The 19,598-nt window shown below is 43.5% G+C and overlaps 1 protein-coding gene across 2 annotated transcripts in view; it reads left to right on the top strand.

The window, feature by feature from the left end:
* PHACTR3 (phosphatase and actin regulator 3) overlaps positions 1 to 19,598 on the top strand; it is a 97,687-nt gene that overhangs the window by 58,402 nt on the left and 19,687 nt on the right. The window contains exons 5-8 of one of the 2 annotated variants that reach the window (XM_026041930.1): positions 1,738 to 1,941; positions 5,756 to 6,017; positions 6,968 to 7,215; positions 12,321 to 12,474. In XM_026041930.1, coding sequence (XP_025897715.1) covers positions 1,738 to 1,941; positions 5,756 to 6,017; positions 6,968 to 7,215; positions 12,321 to 12,474 — 868 coding nt within the window. Of the gene's footprint in view, positions 1 to 1,737; positions 1,942 to 5,752; positions 6,018 to 6,967; positions 7,216 to 12,320; positions 12,475 to 19,598 lie in introns of both variants that reach the window. The other variant, XM_026041929.1, reaches the window with a different exon arrangement.

Genomic DNA, 19,598 nt, shown 5'->3' with positions numbered 1-19,598 from the left:
TGGGWTGAAGGCCAAAGGGAGAGGAAGAGGAATGAACAGAAGGAAATGTTTGTAGCGACCATGCTTGGCTAATACAAGGAAAAAGAACAGCCTAGGCAGAGACAAGGCAATTTCTCCCACCTGAGGCTTGGGGGCTCTCCCAAGAGKAGGGTTTCTACCTAGAAGTGGGATGGCATTTTGACAAGTGCCACTCCATGAATAATTAGCTACTCTGCCAAGAAGCCTAGCACTGAACCCTTGAAATATTTCAACAAGGGTGACATTCACTCTGCAGCATGAAATCTCTTAATATGTTTGTGTACTCAGGACCTCAGTCTGCCTTCAGACTCTGAGGCAAAAACACACTATTGTTACCAGAAACATCCACATCTAAACACAAAGGCAAACCGCTCTTTGTAGGGGGATGTAAAATGACTCTCCAAGAGCGCAGTGCATGGGACAGAGGTGACCAAGCAGGAGGTCTGTGCAGCGGCCACCAAGCACATCCTGGAGCAGCGTCCTGGGCAGCTGAGGCCCCACAGCAGCTGCTCACACCCATCCAGCCAAATGGCACCTTGAGCCACCGGGAGGCCTGTGKACTCTGCTCATGTTACTGACAGAAGAAAGTTTCTCTCAAAACATCAGAATCTGACTAATTTTCCTGTTAAATTACTAATATCTACTAGAGCTCTTGATATTTTTGTAATTACCAAGTCATTAGTGACTTGTGTTCYCTCTACCTTAATTCCAAATTTTGTCTTCTATACAGGAGATACAAAAATACATAGTGATTCTTGCTTAGAATAACATCTAGTGATACAAACCTAAAATAAAGGTTTTCCCAAGGAATATATACTTAAAAGTTTTTTTTTGGTAATAGATGCAACTATCACATAAGACAGCTTTTCCACCAAACAAATTTGATAAAAAAAAATTAATATTTATTGTACTTCCCTATCTTTTTGAATGACAAATGCTCATTCTGCTTCTTCTGGCCATATTCATTAATCTCTTTGTCAACAACTTAAATGCTATTATCTTTCCAATACTACTGTSTCCAGCTACCTTAATGCTCTGGTACTTCCCCATGTGCCTGAACACGAGGATGCTGTTTGTTCATTAGCACAGAGAGTTTCAATTCCAAACAGGACATGAAATTGAGCTGGTTAGGTCTGCGAGGTAGCAGCCATGAATGTTCAATGCTGTGGGTTTTTGGGAAGTGCTCTGGGGTGGAATGGAGGCCCTTTGTTCAGACAGCCAAGACTGCTGGAAGATGCAATACTTGACACTTGCCCATCCTAAATGGACCCCTCCAATTTCACTTGTCACATCTATTTCCAAACCTAGGAGGGCTCGTCTAAGCTTTCACAGATAATCACTTTCTCTGCTGCCCTATTAAATATAATTACAAGTAAAGTTCTCAAAAGTTGTATTATCTCTTAGTTGTTTTTACTATTAGAGGGGGAAAAAAAAATAAAAGAGGAAAAAGGGCTTTAGGGGGAAATGGAAGTAAAGGAAATTCAGCAGTTTTCTSAGGAATGTCAAAACTAACATTTCCTCAATATATTCATACATTTTATTCTCCACCTGTCTTGGCTAGTAGGCTTTTTTCACACATTAATTATTTTCACTATGGAGAAGAAGTGCTCCTAGCTGCATGCCATGTGTTCTGTTTGTCTGAATGTTCCTGGCATTGTCCCCTGGCCTATCAGTATTATTAACTTCATGTTCCATTAATTTTGCTCATCCTTCTACTAGCCAAGAAACCTTCAGCACCCACGGAAGAATCAGAAGCCGCCAGCCTGCCAGCAGCTGAAGAAAGTGCACAAGCCTTACTTGCTTCTGAATCCATGGATTCTCCCCAGAACCAGGCCGAAGAAAACCCAGCTCAGCTTCCCAGTCCTCCGCTGCTCCCAGCTCCGCCACCTAAGGCCCTCTCCAAAATCACAAAGAGCGTAACAGGTCAGTCATTGCGACTTAGTCCCATCCTTTGTGAATTGGTCACCTAACAGAACAATATATATATATTTTTTAATTTCTCTTCATATCCTTTTTTAAGCCTTTTGCCACACGCTGCTAAGAATCCAGCTAGTCATCCCGAATGAACAGCATGCTAATGATCTCCAGAAACAGCGGTCTGGCTGCCCGATAACAAAGCAGTGATCTTTGTACTTTACATGTATATCTGAATCTCTCAGGGGATTATTGGTTGCAAATCTACAACACTAACCACATGTAAAACAAATCAAACCAACTGTAAGCATCTGCTGAATCAGATGGCCATATTGATATGCTATAAAACAAACGGAAGATTTACATGTTTTCATTACRCAGAATCCCGTCTGGATAACAGTACAATGGCCAAAAGCAAGTTGAAGTCAATAGGTTCTGGGGAGGTTTTGGTATGAAGGGTCTTCTCTCCTGGGTAGGTCTGAATTAGAGCTATGAAATCTGGTCTAATTATGCAGAGCATAAGCGGTACACCTGGCTTCCACAAGGCAATCCTCCATGGCAGATTACACTGAAAGCTGCAACAGCAAATCCTCAAGGCCTGAATTTCTAAGGTATTGCCACCATTGTTACATTTTCTAATAGTCTTTAAGAACAGAAAAGGTGTTAAAATGAACATGATTTTAGTTTGCTCCAATTTCAGGGCCTCTACACACAGCAAAAGAAGCTAAAAGAGACTTACTGTGAATTAGAATYAAGTCCTGATGTCTAAACGCTAGATCTGTGGGTATTTAGACTTTTAAATGACAGTCATTCTCACAGCCCTGATTTGCATCCATACTCATCCTCTGGCATCAAAAAAAAGGGGGTTCAAAGTTGCCAGGAAACAAAAGCTCAGACAGGCACTGTGACCTGATCGCTGGAGCTGTTGGCAAAYGTCAGAATTTCAGCTTTTTTTGATGAAAACGACCAGAGTTGGTTTCCCATGTTTGGTCTGTGCTTAGAACCAGTAAGAATTTAAATTGGAGTTTAACCCACAAGGGGATCTTAGCCTTTCTTGGGAGCTGGGGCTCACACTGCAATTYCCTGCTATGGATCAGGCTCTAGCAGCATCTTCCCTCTTGCAGCACAGCTAGGACATCCCTGTGCCTCTGCTCGACTGAAGCACTGGCCATGCACCACATGGGATGCCAAAGAACTGACCAGAGAGGGTGATGACAGGACAGCTCCACCAGGCACCTCACAGCATTCTGAGTTCAGATATTTTGCAGCCATTTCATCTAACACCCAAAATATTCCRAGTTTTAGTATTTCATTCTCATCTAAGTTTTCCACAAAAAACAACTCGAATTTCTGAAAGAGTCCAGTTAACTATAAACCTTTCTTCAACAGTGATTATACAGTGGATGTGGAGGCAGTGGCAAGTTAAGACTGAACAAACACTGTCAGAGAGTGAAAGGGCATCAGAACATATGGGGAGAGAGAAACAAAGACTGATCATGAAAGGAAAGGGAGACAAAGAGGGTGAAAAGCTCTTTTGTGTTTGGATTTTTCCCCTTTTAACAATGCTAGAGATACTGTTAGCAGCAAAGCGCTGAATAAGCCAAGCATCAATTAATCACAGGCAGAGAGGGAACAGGGCAAGATGCCAAGACATCACTTTGCAAGATTATTCACTGAACAGCTGTTATTAGGACAAATAAGGTGTGATTTAAGGAAGCTCTCAGTACTGGCCTGAGCTGCAGTGAGGACAGAATTGGCCCTTGGCCTGTCCCAGGAACAAGCAAGTAAAAAGATAACAAGTGTCCTCCCTTCCTGCACTGGGGCTGAGCCGGACTGGGGGTTCTGCTCTGAGAGAACAGGGCAATCCTCTCCCCTGACACGGAGGCAGCACATGACTTCGGAAGTGGTTTCTTTGTCCCTTCAGGCTGTGATTCAATGGACAATGATTGATTATAAACATCCTCTATACATTTGTTCAGTAACACATAATTAAATCCTCCTTGAGCACAGCAGAACTGTTTAGCAGGGGTTGGCTGTCTCCATTGGGACCATCGTAATCAGTTCAGGAGGGCTGTGGGATGGGAAGATGCCTCACCTCTAAGAGCACTGTGAACTTGGCAGCTTAGATGCTCCTCTGCTTTCAGACATTTTTACATTTCAGATAGGGTCACTTCCGTACTGACTTCAAGCTTCTTGCTTGGATACAGAGGAAAGGATGAAGTTGTGGCTGTTGCTTAGAGTTCTGGGTTGCGAGGAGGCAAATGTGCAAAAAAAWGTTTCCAAAATTTAGAAAATCAGGTCTCTCAATAAAGAGAGGGAGACAGACAGACAGAGGAAGAGGATTGTACTGTGGATATAAATCTCCTAGTGGAAGAACTCTTTCCTCCCTGTCCCACAGAGGTGAAAAAGAGAGAGTAGGTTTAGCATTGCCATTGCTTCACATCCATGCRGCTGATTTTGGTTGTGGCTGAAGGAGCTCCCCTTCTCACGAGAGCTTTTGTTCTTGTCCTCAGTGGTTCTGCTCCCCAAGCTCCAGATACCTGGCCCTGTACCCATGGCCACCCTGATGGGGCTAATACCACATTTGAAGCAGGGTTTCTGTGAAAAGGCAGCTACCAGGGCAGTTGAGTGAAGACCAGGATGCAGCTCTGGTAGGAAATAATTGAGGTTCATAGTCAAACCTGGTTTTGTCCTCTCCAGTTTTCTGGTAAGTCAGTGTGCTCATAAGGAAGCAGTCCTTTTTACATAGGAATGTTAAGAGACTCTTGGCAGAAACAAAGGTTTTTCTCTCTTATGAACTGAAGAATCTATCCTAAAGTAAGTGAAAATAGTAAGATGAGTCTGTGAAAAACAAATCTGTATAAAACTTGCATAAGTTGTGTTAGTTTAAATTCATGTATACAACACTAGGTGGCAACAAGAGAAAAGAAACATCCTCTTACATAGAAAAAGCTCACTGCACTCAGGCTGAACTGTTCCTGTATGCCAAATGCCAGAAGCTTGGGATAAAAATATAAGGGACAAGGGAAAGGAGACAGAATTCCAAAACAGAAAAACTAATGACCATTTTTTTTCAGGCATCTTAGAGTATGAAACTACCATAGTTAAAATCATGGACTGAACACTTCGTGGACTGAGGTGTAAAGGAAATGCAGAGATATGTCTGTCTTACTAAAATTCTTAACTGGCACGAAAAACAAAATCTGCATCTGAGTGTAAAAAAGGTTTGTAAAACACTGTGCACCCTTCTTCTCATCTTAGTGCTCAAAACAGTATCTTTCATTTGGATTTCATTTAGATGGCAAATTTTGTGAAGTGAATGTTATCCTCACACTATARTGCTTTTGGCATTTCCTCAGCTGGCATATAAAAGACAAAGGTCTAAGCTGGGCAGCAATCATGGAGGAGCAGATAACACAGCTGGTACAGTTTGTCCTGACTGAAGACCACAGTGCATAAATTTCAATAGAGTCTGGCGGAGTTCAGCAGAGAAGGTGCTGGATTGGAAAGCCCTGCAGTGCTGGCCAGGCATGATGAGGGTTGCACTGGCAATGAAGAACCCAGAGCTGGACTTGCAGAAGCAGCGTTTGATTGTGTGGGAAGGAGAGGAAATGGGGAAAAATCTATTCTGCTACAAAAAGCTGCATAGTACAAACCTTTCAAATTCAGACAGTTACTCAGCATAGCCAGGTCCCTTTAAGCAAAAGCAGAACATCACGATTTTCCTCTATTCAACCAAACAAGTTCTGATCAGCAAATGCTTTGTGCACAAAGAAATAAGCAGCATTGCACGACCTCCTATTCTTTTGTCTTTTGGCAGCAGGAAGCGAAACAGATGACCCAGCCATGAAATCTCCTCCTTCCACTATCCTGAAGAATTATGTTGTTGTCGGTTCCTCCCAAATCTCAGGACAAGCTGCCCTCTTCCATCCCTCTGGCCAGAAAAGCTCCGATTCTCACATCAGAGGACAGGTAACGACACCAACGGGTTCCCCTCACCTGGCTGCTGTCCACCTGCCTTTACCTCCCAGCCGAGTCATTGAGGAACTGCACCGGGCTCTGGCCACCAAGCACCGACAGGACAGGTACCTAATGTCCCTTGGCTACGCGGGTGTGCGAGGACAGCCATTCCATTACAGCATTTTTCTTGGTAAACATTCCTGCCTTGTTATCAACATTTTAACCACTCCAACAGCACAGATTTGTCTCCGCCTTGGTGTCACTGCTTCGAACATCCATTCCTRGTTAAATTGCTTCATTTGGCAGTTACTTCAAAGTATGTTCTTCTATTGTGAAAAAAGTTACTGTGACATGGAAATAGCTTTTCAAATAAGTAGACATTTGATAATCCTTGATTTGATTGTATCCTACCACATTAGCATACTCCAGGCAAATCCCAATGAAAGCACTTTCTGGATGTGAAGCGCTGCTGTTTCAGTGTACGTCTCTTGGCTAACACAAGAGCATATATGGTATACATATTTTTAATGCAGCTGGTTGTGTAGGAGTATGTTGGGGACTTTGTTTTTCATTATACACCCTCCTCTGTATTAGAGTAGGACAGAGATAACCTTTTCCTTTAGAGCTTTGGAGTTAAGTTATAAACATTTCTTGGTTCCATAGCTATTGTCATGGGGAATGGATTCATACCATATTATTTAACAGATTTCTATTAAACCTTAGTCATATTCAAAAACTATCAAGATGGCAATATTTCATGCCATGTGTTTTACATTACAAGGATGCGCTGTGTGGCTTTTTTTTCTTAAATCAACACAGTATAGCATGCAGTTATATATCAAAGAAATGTATTAGTCACTATCTGCCTATTCCTTATCTTTATGACAAGGACTGAAAAGTAGAGCTGCGTTAGCCATTCTCAGCCCAGCCTTGAGAACACCATCTTGCACTATCCCCCATTCAACACTTTAAATACAGTTACAGGATATTCTGCTTATTCTGACATGATGATAATCCCTATTGTGGCAATAAAATGTCATTTCTAAACACTGGGATGCATCCTTTCCACCCACAGCTTCCACGGAAGAGAAAGCAAAGGCTCTCCAAAAAAGAGAGTAGAYGTCCGTCCAGCCAGAACATCCAGCATTGAGCGCAGCAAAGAAAAGGAGAACTCACTGAGTTACAGCAGCGATTCGGAAAATAAGCGGAATTCAGTTAAAGAGTCAGATGAGAACAAAGAAAACATGATCATGAATTCAGAGCTCAAGGAAGACTCTGTTTTTTATCAGGATGAGGAAGTTTTGAATGACTCCATTATTTCTGGTAAGGAAATGCCTTTTAATCTTACGATATACTATTGCAGCCTAGTAAATGCTCTAAGCCTGGCAGCATGCAACAGAAAACATTCAGCAATGTAAATGCCTCTGTTGTTTCTCCATCACTTTTTGCAAGAAAACTTGGTGAAAAGCTATGGTTATTTTTGATTTATAGTGACTGTGATGATGTCTGTCTTGGTAGGCACTGCATACGGAGAGGGCGGACTATACAAAACAAACAAAAACACAGTTCCAGTCTCCTCTAAAACTTCAGGGTTGGATTAGTCTCAAATTAGTCTAAGATAAGCCTATGCCTAAAATCATTTTAAAATGTCTGAAGATCACCATAACATTCCTGTCCCCTTCCTTTCCCCTGCCAATCCCTGTTCTTGCAGAACATGCATTTACAAAGGACCTAATTGCTCGCAGACCCCCAGCGCTTCCTGTAGGCTCAGGCCCATTTCAGGGCCACAGCAGAAGCCCAGGCTGGGCAATGTTTCAGTTTTTGGTGTCTAAGGTGATTGCCACAGATGGGTCAGGGCAAGGTGGGAAACACTGAGGCTTAAACCACCAAGTCTGAGCTGGGGATGCGTACAGCAGCCCTGCAGGAGGCAGCAGCACTGGAGACACCCATAGAGGGTGAAGGGCKGAGGTAAAAACCAGCTCTGCTGCCCTTGACACTGGCTGGCACTGCCTGTGCCAGCACTTGGTCGTCCCTTCGTACATCAGAAAGGAGCATACAAAATGCAGCAGCTACAGAACTAGCACCAGAATAGTTCACCTCAAAGCTCCAGCTTACTCCCAATTTAAAAAAAAAAAAAAAAAAAGTGTTGTTTTGCATCAATGAGCAGGGAAAAAAAAATCCAATCCATTCATCCGATTTTGCAATGTCACTGGAGTTTGGCCTCTGGCCACTGTGTGTTGTTAGTCCCACGGGTATGAGAGACACCGTGACTTGGTAAAGGCCATCTGCAGCCCAGGGGAAAGCCGAGAGCTGCACCTTAGCTTTCCAAGTCCTACATTAACACCCTGCTCAACACTGCTCAAAACAGAAGTAAAAAGCGATGCAACTACGATGTAGCCCAGGACCGATACTGAGCGCAAGCAAGTTCTTGCCATCAGCATGAATACTGRGATTTGTCTTCTGCTTTATGGACAGCAAGTAAACAAGCAGGAAATTAAACATCAGGATCCAATCAAATTAACATAGAAACTTTTGTCAGGGACTTGCTGTCCAAACAGGAAAGGGGTGAAAATTTTCAAAGCACTTACTTTTCACCTAGCTGAGCTGTCACAAATGGTGAAATAAACCACAGACAAAATCCTGCCAAGCTGGCTTTGTTACAGGGCAGACAAGCACTGTCTTACTGATCAGGAAAATAACTCCTAGGAAGAAAATACTTAAACAAGGGTATTTTTGGGTACACATCCCACAGTTAGTGATCAAGACAGAATTTGCCTTCAGCTGCTTATAAACCACCCAGCAAAAACTAATTTGGGACTTTATTCATCCCTAGATCTCCATTTTCATTTATTTATTTTTACTCTAAATCATAAAATATGGGCAGTATGGGCAAAGCCCTTATCTGTGGGATAACAGAATTGGTCACCAATGTGTCAGTCAAGATGGCAAAGGACCAGCGATACGATGTCTCCTGACATGTCGCCCACTCTGTCAGGCAGATATTTTTTTTTCAGGAATTAACCCAATCAGTCAGGCACCGAGGATGGCTCCTTAGACTAGCAGATCAGCTTAATCCAGATCTCTTGCATTTTTATTTTGTGAAATACCCTAAAGATTAATCAGTGCACAGTACATATGGACCMTGGGCGTGGCTATAGCATAAGCCTTTTAGAAATCCAGACATCTGGACAAAGCGAGCACAGCTTATCTGGAGTGGTTTGTATACTCTCAGCTCCTTTAATACAAAAGCAGGATTTGGGTTAAACTTCTGATTTTTCAGATATGATTTGTGTTTTCAATTTCACAAAGTAGCAGAGCCTTTCACAATGTGCAGTAGAGCAACATGGGAGCAGTCAGAACCCTAAAGAGCAACTTCATTTGAGTTTAGAGCAAAATATAGCATTGTTCCACCTCATTTTGCAATACAAGCCTCTAGGGCTGATGCTAAACTAGTTTACGCCAACACTCACACCAGCTTCGAAATCTGATTTATTACGAAAAGGAGCAGGCTTTCACCTGCAGAGAACCAGTTTCAGCTGCTCTTCAATGAGATGAGGAAGGGCAGAGAAAGAGGCCTGACCTCACGTGAGCAAGCAGACCCTGCAACTCCAGCTGTTCTCCCAAAATTCCAAGGACAGRTGAGATACAGCATGGCAGGTAGTTTCCTAAGAGCCTGGAGGGATCAAGGACAGGCCTGCAGTCTTGTACCTTCGCTGTTACTGATGAACATGAGAATGAGTGTTTAGGACACATCTTCGGAAAAAAAGTGTTGTGTGCAAGTGTAGCTGCCGTGTTTCCTTCTAAGGAATTCTGGACAGAAACATGTGCGCACACTGCATGGTGTGTACCCCGATTGCTTCCTGTGCAAGCAAGACACCCTGAAGGGGCTGCAAGTGCTTTATGCAGATGGCCAGCACAGCCATCATGCTCGGGAGACGCTGGGCTCACTACTCACGTGCAGTCCCTTGGCAGCGATCTCTCAACACAACCAAATTCCTCTTACTGCCTGTTTAAAATTCCTGTGTGCAAACGAGCACATGTTCAAGTATACGCAGGAGACTGCTAGTCCCAGATGTGCTTCCAAGGGCTTCCCGAAGGAATTCCATTTGGCCGTGTGCTATAGAGCTTGAGCTTTGCAAACGTACGCTCTGTGCCCACTCCTGGCGGGGTGACGCCTTGACAGAGCTGCAGCCCCATAGCTTAGTGACCCAAATGCTTCCTGATGGAGTCACAAATCCAGCAAGCTGAAGGCTCTGGTGGCATCAGGCAAATAATTTAACTTGTGGCCCATTGCTTAGATGTGGTCCTACTTCTTCACAGATGACTTAAATTAATATTTGCAACAGACTTTGAAAGCTTCAGGAGGAAGGTGCTAAGCAAGGCCAGAGCTCTCGGAATCTAAGCAGCGTTTTGAATTTAATACAGTTTCTAGGTTGTCTAATTTTCCACCACTGCAACTGTGAAGAAATTTGCCCTTTCTCACACAGGGAAACCATTACATCTCCCTGCCCCAGTCTTCCCAACAGATCCGTGAGGATGTAGTTTGAATTCTTCTGCCTGTATCAAGAAATCTGAGTGCAATACTGATACTAATAACACAGGCCCAAAAGTTCCTGGCAAACAACCCTCRAATATTTGGGAATAAGATTCTCTTTTGGATTTTGTATCTTGCCAACCTCCAGAGCATCCTTAAGACACAGACTTTAATCCTATCTCAAATGCCAAACAAAAATACCAATTAAATGTCATCTTCTTTAAAAACGGGTGACCTTTTCTAGAAAGGGTGAAGCAATATATTAAAAAAGCATTAAGATACAAAGGAACCAAACAGGAAGGACTCCTGTTACAGACCACACTGCCAAGACCAAGCGGACACAAAGATTCATCTGTAGTTCTTGTGGATGTTGACAATAATCTACATCTCATCTGACTGGTGCTACTCTGCAGTAACAATTTTCAGGCTCCTTTCAAGTCCTGGATCGGACAGCAAAAGGCATAAGGACAGCACAGCAGAGGCTTGCAGGAACCTGGTGTAAGTTTACTTGTTACAACCTACCTGAAACACGACTGCTGGAAGACTGCAGTCAGACTCAATAACGTAGCARACGTGTCATTTTTAGTAGCTTGGTGATTTTAGTAGCACTGCCCTTCTTCCCCTCTCTTCATCAACAACCTATGCCTCAGCAAATAAAGGCTTCAAGTCATTCTTGCAGTTTATGTTTTGTTGCATTGAACATAAAGATTAATTTTCACTCTGTAAGCAGTTTACATTTATAGTCATTTTATTACGCACCTTTCTGAACGCACTGTGAAATGTCTGTGAAAGCTCAAGCACCCAATCTTTACTTGTTTAGCTTTCCGAGGTCTGAAGGGTCACGCCAGAGGTATGGAAACACTTAGGTTCAAATGCAGTCCCCTCTTGTAAGAGCAAAAGACTGTCAGCAGTGAGGACAGCATCAAGGGCACCAAAAAGCAGTAAACTGCAAACAGTTGCTGCATATCCTCTTATGGGCGGTGGTTTTAACGACAATGCTTTAGGTTATCTTGTTTAACTTAAACCCTCTGTTAGTATGTTTTACAGTACACATACAAAATCATGCAGTCACTACAGGTATTTACATCTCCTTGCCAGAGGGCCAGATTCACTTGCCACCATTTTACATATCACCAAACTTAGCCTTTCCYGGTGTTCTCTCCTTGGAGAAAGAGTACAGAGTGATAAGCTTCTGAAGAGGATTCTTGAATACTACAGTCTTAAAGAAGAGAATATTTGCTGTTCAGTGAAATTCTCGTGTCATCCTGTCACACTGGACACAATGTAGTTACACRTAATAGTTCACATCGTGTTAGTTACAGACTGTGTCTGCTCAAGGTTCCAATGTTCTAATTTTTAATGCCTGAAAAGCAGATTTTTTTTTTTTAATATAAAAATGTACATGCCAGGCAACTACTCTGATTGCCTCTGTTCCTGTTAGGTATTTCTGATTATGTTGGTGACCCAGCAGGGAAGGTGTAGACCTCCTTGCTACCCTGCCACTGGGTCACCCAGGCCCTCTGCAGAAAGAGCACTAAATGCTTCAGGAAGCTGAAATGCTGAGGGATATGGGGACACTCAGGGGACTCGGACAAGACGCTCTGACTCCTGGACCAAGGATGTGAACCATATTTCAGCTGCAAATAACTCTCATCTGAGAGCACCACTTGCTTAAAATAGATAACAAAGATCAGGCAGGAACACGATCCCCTGCATCTGTAAGCAGTTTTGTGCCTGAGCCCTGGTCGCAAACACAACCATAGCGCTACTTACAGCAGTGTGTACAACTGCTCGCACTATCCTACAGGTCACTGCCATCCTGCAATTTCTCCCACTCTTCATATTTTCATTTTTCGTATCTAAAAGTTGTCTTTCTGATATCTTTCTTTTCAAGGTACTTTGCCAAGAAAATGCAAGAAGGAACTGCTGGCCGTAAAACTACGGAACAGACCAAGCAAGCAGGAGCTGGAAGACAGGAATATTTTCCCGAGGAGGACAGACGAGGAGAGACAGGAAATACGGCAGCAAATTGAAATGAAACTCTCAAAGTAAGTCTGTGTAAAAGGAGGGAGGAAACTGCTTTTACAATGAAATGTCCTCTATGCACTGCCAGATGAGACAGTTTTTCACATGCAAGCCCATTTCCTTTGCACGACCTAACATACCACATTTTCAGCTGTTAATCTGGCACGTGAAGAGCTCCTGCTTCAGTCAGGATTCCCTTGCTTTTGATGGAAAACAAGACAAAAATCAGAGGAGGAGATAAAATTCTACCAAAATTACCTGCAGCTCCACTGAAGAAGTAATTAAGATTGAGATACTCCAAATTGGCGAGTGCTTGAACATACAAATAATAATAATTAGTTATTAACCTGATTTTGCAGCCTTATCAGAACTAGCTGAATTTGAGGATGAAGGCAACTGCTACAGCTGTGTAGCCTAAGGAAGAAGTAACTGCAGCACCATGGCCCTCGCTTGGGTAAAAGGCCAGTCTAGGGATGCAGAGATGGATCCTCGTTTGGATCAGTAACCAGGGCAACAGGGCAGACTGTGAGAAACGGCATTACGGCAGCACACAGCCTGAAGCAAGATGTAAGGTAACTGGGAGGCTCAGGCTGCATGGCTGGGCTTTATACTGCGTTCCGTTTAGGAGCTACATTTAAATAATCTACAAACATGAATATTTTAGATGAGACAAAGTGGATTGTTAAATAATCTGTTCTATGCCTACCCACACTGGGACAGCAAGCACTGCTTGCCGCCAAAATACTTAGAATCAAATTGGGAAACATGAACAGAAGTTCATTTTCCAGACTTATTAAATATTAAATATTTCAAGGCTCTTCTAAAAGAAACATTTATTGATATTTAGGCTAACTCATTCGTGTGTGCACTTGATTAAACTCTACCTGAGGGGATAGGGGAGGCACACAAGTGGGTCAGAGCAGGACCAACATTAGTGAAGAGTAGTCCCCACTACCATCACGCTTGACCTTAGCTGAGAAATGAGCTGCCAAAAGGGCATATATTCAGCATGATTTCAGGTGCATTTCGTGACACCCCTGCCAGGCTGATGATGGAGATGGACCAAGCACCTTTCTGCATTCTCAGTGATCATTGTTCCTCGTGCATTAGAGCACGGCAGCACTTCATGCCCACAGGACAGCAGTCCCTTGAGCCAGTGACTGCACAAGACAGAGCCCATGACAGTCCCTGACACACACACAAGTACATCCCACACAGTCAGAAAACATCATGTTACAATTGATACCAGATTTCAAGAGTTACAGTGAGGGCAAGTCATAAGGGCTGTACCATATGAATACCCATCAACTTAGGATCATGGCTATTGACTATAATCTTTATCATTTTGACCTTGCAAGCCTTATGTAGTAATTTCAGGAAATATTTCAAGCTGCACTTTGATATTGTTAATTCTAGTATTCTGGACAGTCAATTGCTTGTGCAATATCTTCAGTATCTTCAGGAGTCTAATTTTATGGTTCTAAAATAACACAAAAAATAGTTTCCACTATATCCTTAAGCCTTGTTGGGCCATCACAGATTATTCACTGAGTGAGAAGATTCTCTCACAGGCACACTTCTGTCTGCTGAAATGCCAGGCAGGTCACATCTCACTTCAGTGCAGTCTGACTTTTCGTCATCTGAAAGGTCGGCCGGAATTGCAGCCTGAAGTGGCAGAATTACATGCCCTACCCCTGCTCTCTGTTTACCCTTAAACTTGCTTAATAAATGATTTTAAAGGAGACTTGCCTAAAGACAAGCTAGGACTGTGACTTAAGGATGTGACCTAAGGACTTCTACTGATGAAGAAAAGGGGTGGTGATCATTAGATGCCAGGACATGCAGAGATCAATGTAGTGAGGGTAACCTTAACACTGTCTGCCCTGGTCTTGCAAAACAATTTGTGATACTGGCTATTAGTCTTACTGGTCATGTCCTGAAGATGGCAAAAAGCCACCTTTGTTGGAAGTGCTGGAAGAGACTCTTTCATCCAGCTCCCCCATCCCCAAACGCAGCAGGTTCAGCACATCTTGGGGAACAGACGGTGCAGAGACTGCTGGAATAGCCCAGAATGGCAAAGCAGATTGGAAGCAATCTCCCACACAACTTCCAGCACATATGTGCATTGGCAGAGCTCAGCTCTTAACCCATTCACCAGAATAGAACATGACCATGCAGACAACTTAGGTGTTGGATGCATGCAAGAAAATATTTACACAATGATAGGCCAGAGAGGACCAGAGAGTCAAGGCCTAGAGCTCTCTTCTGAGAGTTTGTGACCAGGAATCATGAGGTCTCACCCCCAAAATAGCCAGACCAGCCCAGAACCCCTCCTCASCAGCATGGAAATAGGTAACAGTAGGTAGACTAGGTAAGAATAGAAATGTCAGAGTGAAAAGCTTAGATGAGAATTGAGGTCTTTCACCTCTCTTTAAATGTGTAGAAAAATAAGTTTATAAAGCAATCTACTGGTAAGTGTTCAGGAGTGAAGTACTGCCAGGAACCTGGGATCCAGTGGAAAAGTCTGTTATCTTATTTTTCCACTACCTGTGTGTGCCATAGCACGTTAGCACATTGCTGTTACTGCAACACCTGCAGTGCTTCGCCATCACAGGACTAGCCTGCACAGCTACAAATCTACATGTACCATGAGACAACAGACCTGTCATCTTGCATGCCCAGGGTAAATGTATGGGCAGATTAGTGAGTTGTTATTTGATGGCTCTCTGTGCAAGAATAGCAAGTAAACAAGCAGTTATTTTYGAGATCAATATTTTACACAGCATTTGCGGGGATTTGAAAGTCTAAAAGCTGTCTAGGAAATTGCCTTAGTCCCACAGCTAACATAGCCCAGCTCTGTAGTCCGGAGGGAAAGCTGTGCTGACGTACGTAACGTGCAAGAGATACCAAATAACAGTCTCTAATAGCTTAAAAAATGGGGAAAAAAAMCCAACATCTTCTCAAATCCGCTATATATTTTTAAATAGTTTTAAGACATTTCAAAGGTAGTTTTGAGTCTGTTGAGAAAGCCAACTCTCTGCTGTCATGCTGATGAGTAGCTATGAAATCAAAGCTCAAACCCATCTTATTTTTCCTTCCCTTTCTCATTTCTCCCCAAAAGACAAAGCAGGAAGTTCTGCTACGTTTTCTCAGCCAGATTCTACCTTTACAGCAATGTGCATCCACTGGCTTCAGGGTTGTTCCTGAGGGACAGCAGCTCAAGTACAGGATGGAGTAATTCATGTATTTGCACTGCTGCTTCTGAAAAATGTATTTCCAGCCTGTGCACTCTTATCCAAATAAGCCTGCCACTTGTTGCCGTGGAAACACGCAGAGCTCCATCCCTTTCCAGCCAGAACATAACGGCAGCCTCCCATTTTCCCCCATCTCCTTGGTCTGCGATGCTTTCCCTTGCCAATTCCCACATCCCCAGCGCCCAGGCCACAGTGTGCGCCTGCACTATTCCACCATGTCTTAGGCAACTGAGATTTTGATCCTYGAGGCTGCTGACAGGTCTCGTTCCTTGTTTCTGAGTGCAGATAATAAGTTCTCAATGGAATCCAGTGAATTGAGAGCTCTTTGTGYCAAGAGGCAGAAGAGGCATTTGCAAGTATGATTACTTGCAATAACTCCTTCCTGCCTTACACACTCACTTTGTTCTAGAAGGGATTTAAACTGAAACCTGGAGGAGTAAAACAGTTGCTAGACTGGAAAGTGGCGCAGGAAAAGGTTAGATTTGAATGTCTGACTCCCAAGAAACTTAGTTTGAACTGCTTGGGTGGCTGGCACTTCTCATGTCTTGCATAATCACAGTTAAAGACACTCCACTATTACYTCATGTTTCAATGAAAACATCAATTATTGGGGATAAGATTATATTGTAATTTTCCCTTCATAGTCAATTTCACCTCTGTGCATATTTGCATAAGGAGATATGATGCATTAAGCAGCACTTGAGAGGTGTGGAGACAGGAGTTCAGATACAGAAAGGAGGGCATATAAGAAGCCAAACAAGACAAGGAGCAGAGTTTTGCAGACATAGATAGGACCCAGAACTCAAATATCCAACACTGAGCTTTACCACAGTGAAGTCTTGGCACAGGTAAGCGAGTCATGCTGGGGCAACATTTTTTGGCAGAGTAATTTGAAGAAARTGATTATCTTTATACGTTACTTTACCACCTCTAGAAATCTGTAGGTTCTAGCGCTACCCTGGGGTTCCTGAAAAGGCATTTGGGTTATGGTGATAGAAAGGGCAGCTGTGGCTATGGGCACAACCAGTGTACGGCCTGGCTCGCGCCTCCCACACCAGAACGTGTGGCTCGCAGGGCCACAGCACACACAGCACTGCCAAGCAGCACTTCAGATTCGCAGCCTGAAAACATGAAGCGTGATCGTTCAACATAGAGCATCACAAAGAAAAACCACATCTATCTGCCAAACAGGAGCGTGAATCAACATCCCAAGAGCTGCCTGCCCCAGGCACCTTCCCTATGTGAGTGTCTCAGTGCAGCTTTGCAGACTGTCAAAGCTTTGGCTTTCAGGCAGGGAAACCAGGCTGAATTCACACGACTTCAGGGAATATTTTACTATCAAAAAGGGAGGCAAAATGCTAGCAACCATAATGCAGAAAAAATACAGGACAGCGTCTGTTTCAGAGGCTGTTCTAAATTCCCCTGAATGTTACTGAAACCATTTGATGAAGCTCAGACCATGCACAAACTCCCATTCCAGGCAGCTGAGCTAGAAATCAGGGATCTGCCCTCATTTTAGATCATAATTTTAGGTTGCCTGGAAGTACTCGACACAGACTTACTCCAGAGATAGAAAGCTAGCAGCAAGCACGAAAAAAGATCCACTGTCACCACTAATTAGCTGTGTGTGATTGAATGCACATCTCCCTCTTTGCCAGGAATCATCCAGGTAACCTTGTCACTGTTGCTAAAAATAACAGCAGTGAGCACAGCGTGGGCGCCTGTGAAAGCCCAAGCTGCAARCACGTGACTGGAGCTATACATAGAGCAGGATTTAATTCCAGAGGCGAGTGTGTAGGCAGAGGGAGTCTCCCGCTCTCACCAGCGCGGGATCACGGCAGCAGATCTGGGCTGCTGTTGCAGACTTGCATGCAATGTTACTGCACTGCAGGCTGCTCCCCGGGGCTGCTGTATTTTAAGAGCAGTGCCCAAGTGCTTTGGAACCTGCWGCTCTCTGATGGGTTGAGATCTTTCTTTACTGCTTTGTCCTTCTTTCACAACAGGCTYGGTCTGTAAAGCTGAATAGGGGAGGATGAGGAGGGATGAGGAAGGCCTGGAGKAGAAGGGATGGTGCAAACAATGGCCATTATTCTCAGGGCTGCTCCAAGATGCCACCATCCCAAAGGTGTTAATATTCCCCGTGTCCTTCCTTGGTGTCGGGCAGTGACACGCTCATGCAGGCCCTGTTACGCACCCAGGCTATAACAGACAGCATAGGCCTTGCAGACAAAAAGGCCAAGGTTTGGCATCTGGCAGCCAAGTCACTCTGAGACAATCTCCAAGGATAAAAACTAGGAAGAAGGGCCAGTTCTGTTTATGGCCTTGCAAGCGAGGGGCCAGTTTAGCCCCTTGCTCCCAGGGCAGCTGCAGCACAACTCATATAAAGCAGGAGCAATTCAAGTGCCTGTGTAGAGCACACGTCTTCACTATGCTGCTCCTTTCTCTTAAGGGCTGCAGAGCTCTGGAGAACAGTAGGCCATGTTCCCTTGTATTTACCACCTTTGTACTAAAATGAGCTTCACTAACACAAATGCCCAGTGAGCAAACCATGAACCTAACCCTGTGATTGTGTCAGAGGAGGAGACCCTCCTGACAGGCTGATGAACACACCAGTTTATTTGCTAGGTTGCARCAGTGAGGATTTAGTCTTCCGTGCTGGCGCATTTTACCTGTGGCACATGAGTAAAACCTGCCTTCGGTGCCAGTTGTCTCTCTAAGGACACMATTACTGTTAAAAGCAAACATTGTTAAAAACGCTGGGTATTTAGTTGGCACAAACACGGGAAGTGTCATTGGAGAGAGCAGGTAGTTCTGCCTGAGGCCAAGAAAGTTCTGTCTGACACGTGGGCAGCTGATGAGCAATACCTGGGGAAGATACGAACCCCAGGCACTACTCTGCTCTACTTGCCTGGCTGCAGCACTGGGAATTCASAGTCAAACCTTTCCCATGGCACAGTGAAGGCAAGGGCAGCAGGTCAGTACACAGCAGGGAAGGGAAGAGCAGAGCAGTAGGTGTAAACAAACACAGGAATATCCAGTGCCTTTTCTGGGACACAAATGGGTCAATTCCTCAAATGGGTCTTTAAGCATAAAGGGCACATGTGAAACTAGAAATAAAAAGTCCAAGTTCATACAGCTGCAATACATAAGAGAGCCTAATTATATAAATAAGCTATAAATAAACTTGCAAGAAAACTGCTATAGAAAGTGAAGGAATTAGGCATCTATAGATGCCTGAAGATCTGGGCTGTTGGCCTGTCATGTCAGAAAACAAACCAATCGTAAAACAAACATAAATCTGCAGAAAGTCAATAATCTGTAATGCTGCATCTTACACTGGATTATGACTCAGGTCCTCAAGTTAATTTGAGTCCACAGGACAAGTAAAGTACAGAAAAAAAGTTAATTTAAATTAATATAATTTGCAGAGGTTGATGAATAGAGACTARAGTAAGGGGCTCTGATTATCACAGCTGTTTGTGCTGATTTAAGAAATATCCTTTAAGCAGAAGGTGCTTGAGCAGCCATGAGCTACTCGTACTCCAGTGGGGATTCAGGTATTGGGAGTGTTAACCCTTTCCATCAGTGGGGATGGTTTTGCTAAGATTACTTAGGTGTGTCCTTTTCCTTTTAGCTGTTCATGAATTTCAGAAAAAGACTTTATGCGGTTAATGCCAAATGATTCAATGTAAATCAGCATAGTTCACATGGGAGCAAGGTATGGAATGGACAGTCTGTATCTGATGGACTATAGACTGGAGTAAGCAGAATCAGAGCCAGAAGAGGAGTTGGCTGAATATTTTTCACTTTTAATGTATCTAGTCTCAGTCTCACTACTTTAAATCATAGAAGAACAAAATAAAAAGTGCAGGGAAGAGGATATTTCCTGTCTG

Source organism: Nothoprocta perdicaria, unplaced genomic scaffold, assembly GCF_003342845.1.
Source record: "Nothoprocta perdicaria isolate Ctin4 unplaced genomic scaffold, notPer1 scaffold_3, whole genome shotgun sequence".
In the NCBI taxonomy this organism is placed as follows: Eukaryota; Metazoa; Chordata; class Aves; order Tinamiformes; family Tinamidae; genus Nothoprocta; species Nothoprocta perdicaria.
This window is presented reverse-complemented; position numbering and strand designations above follow the sequence as displayed.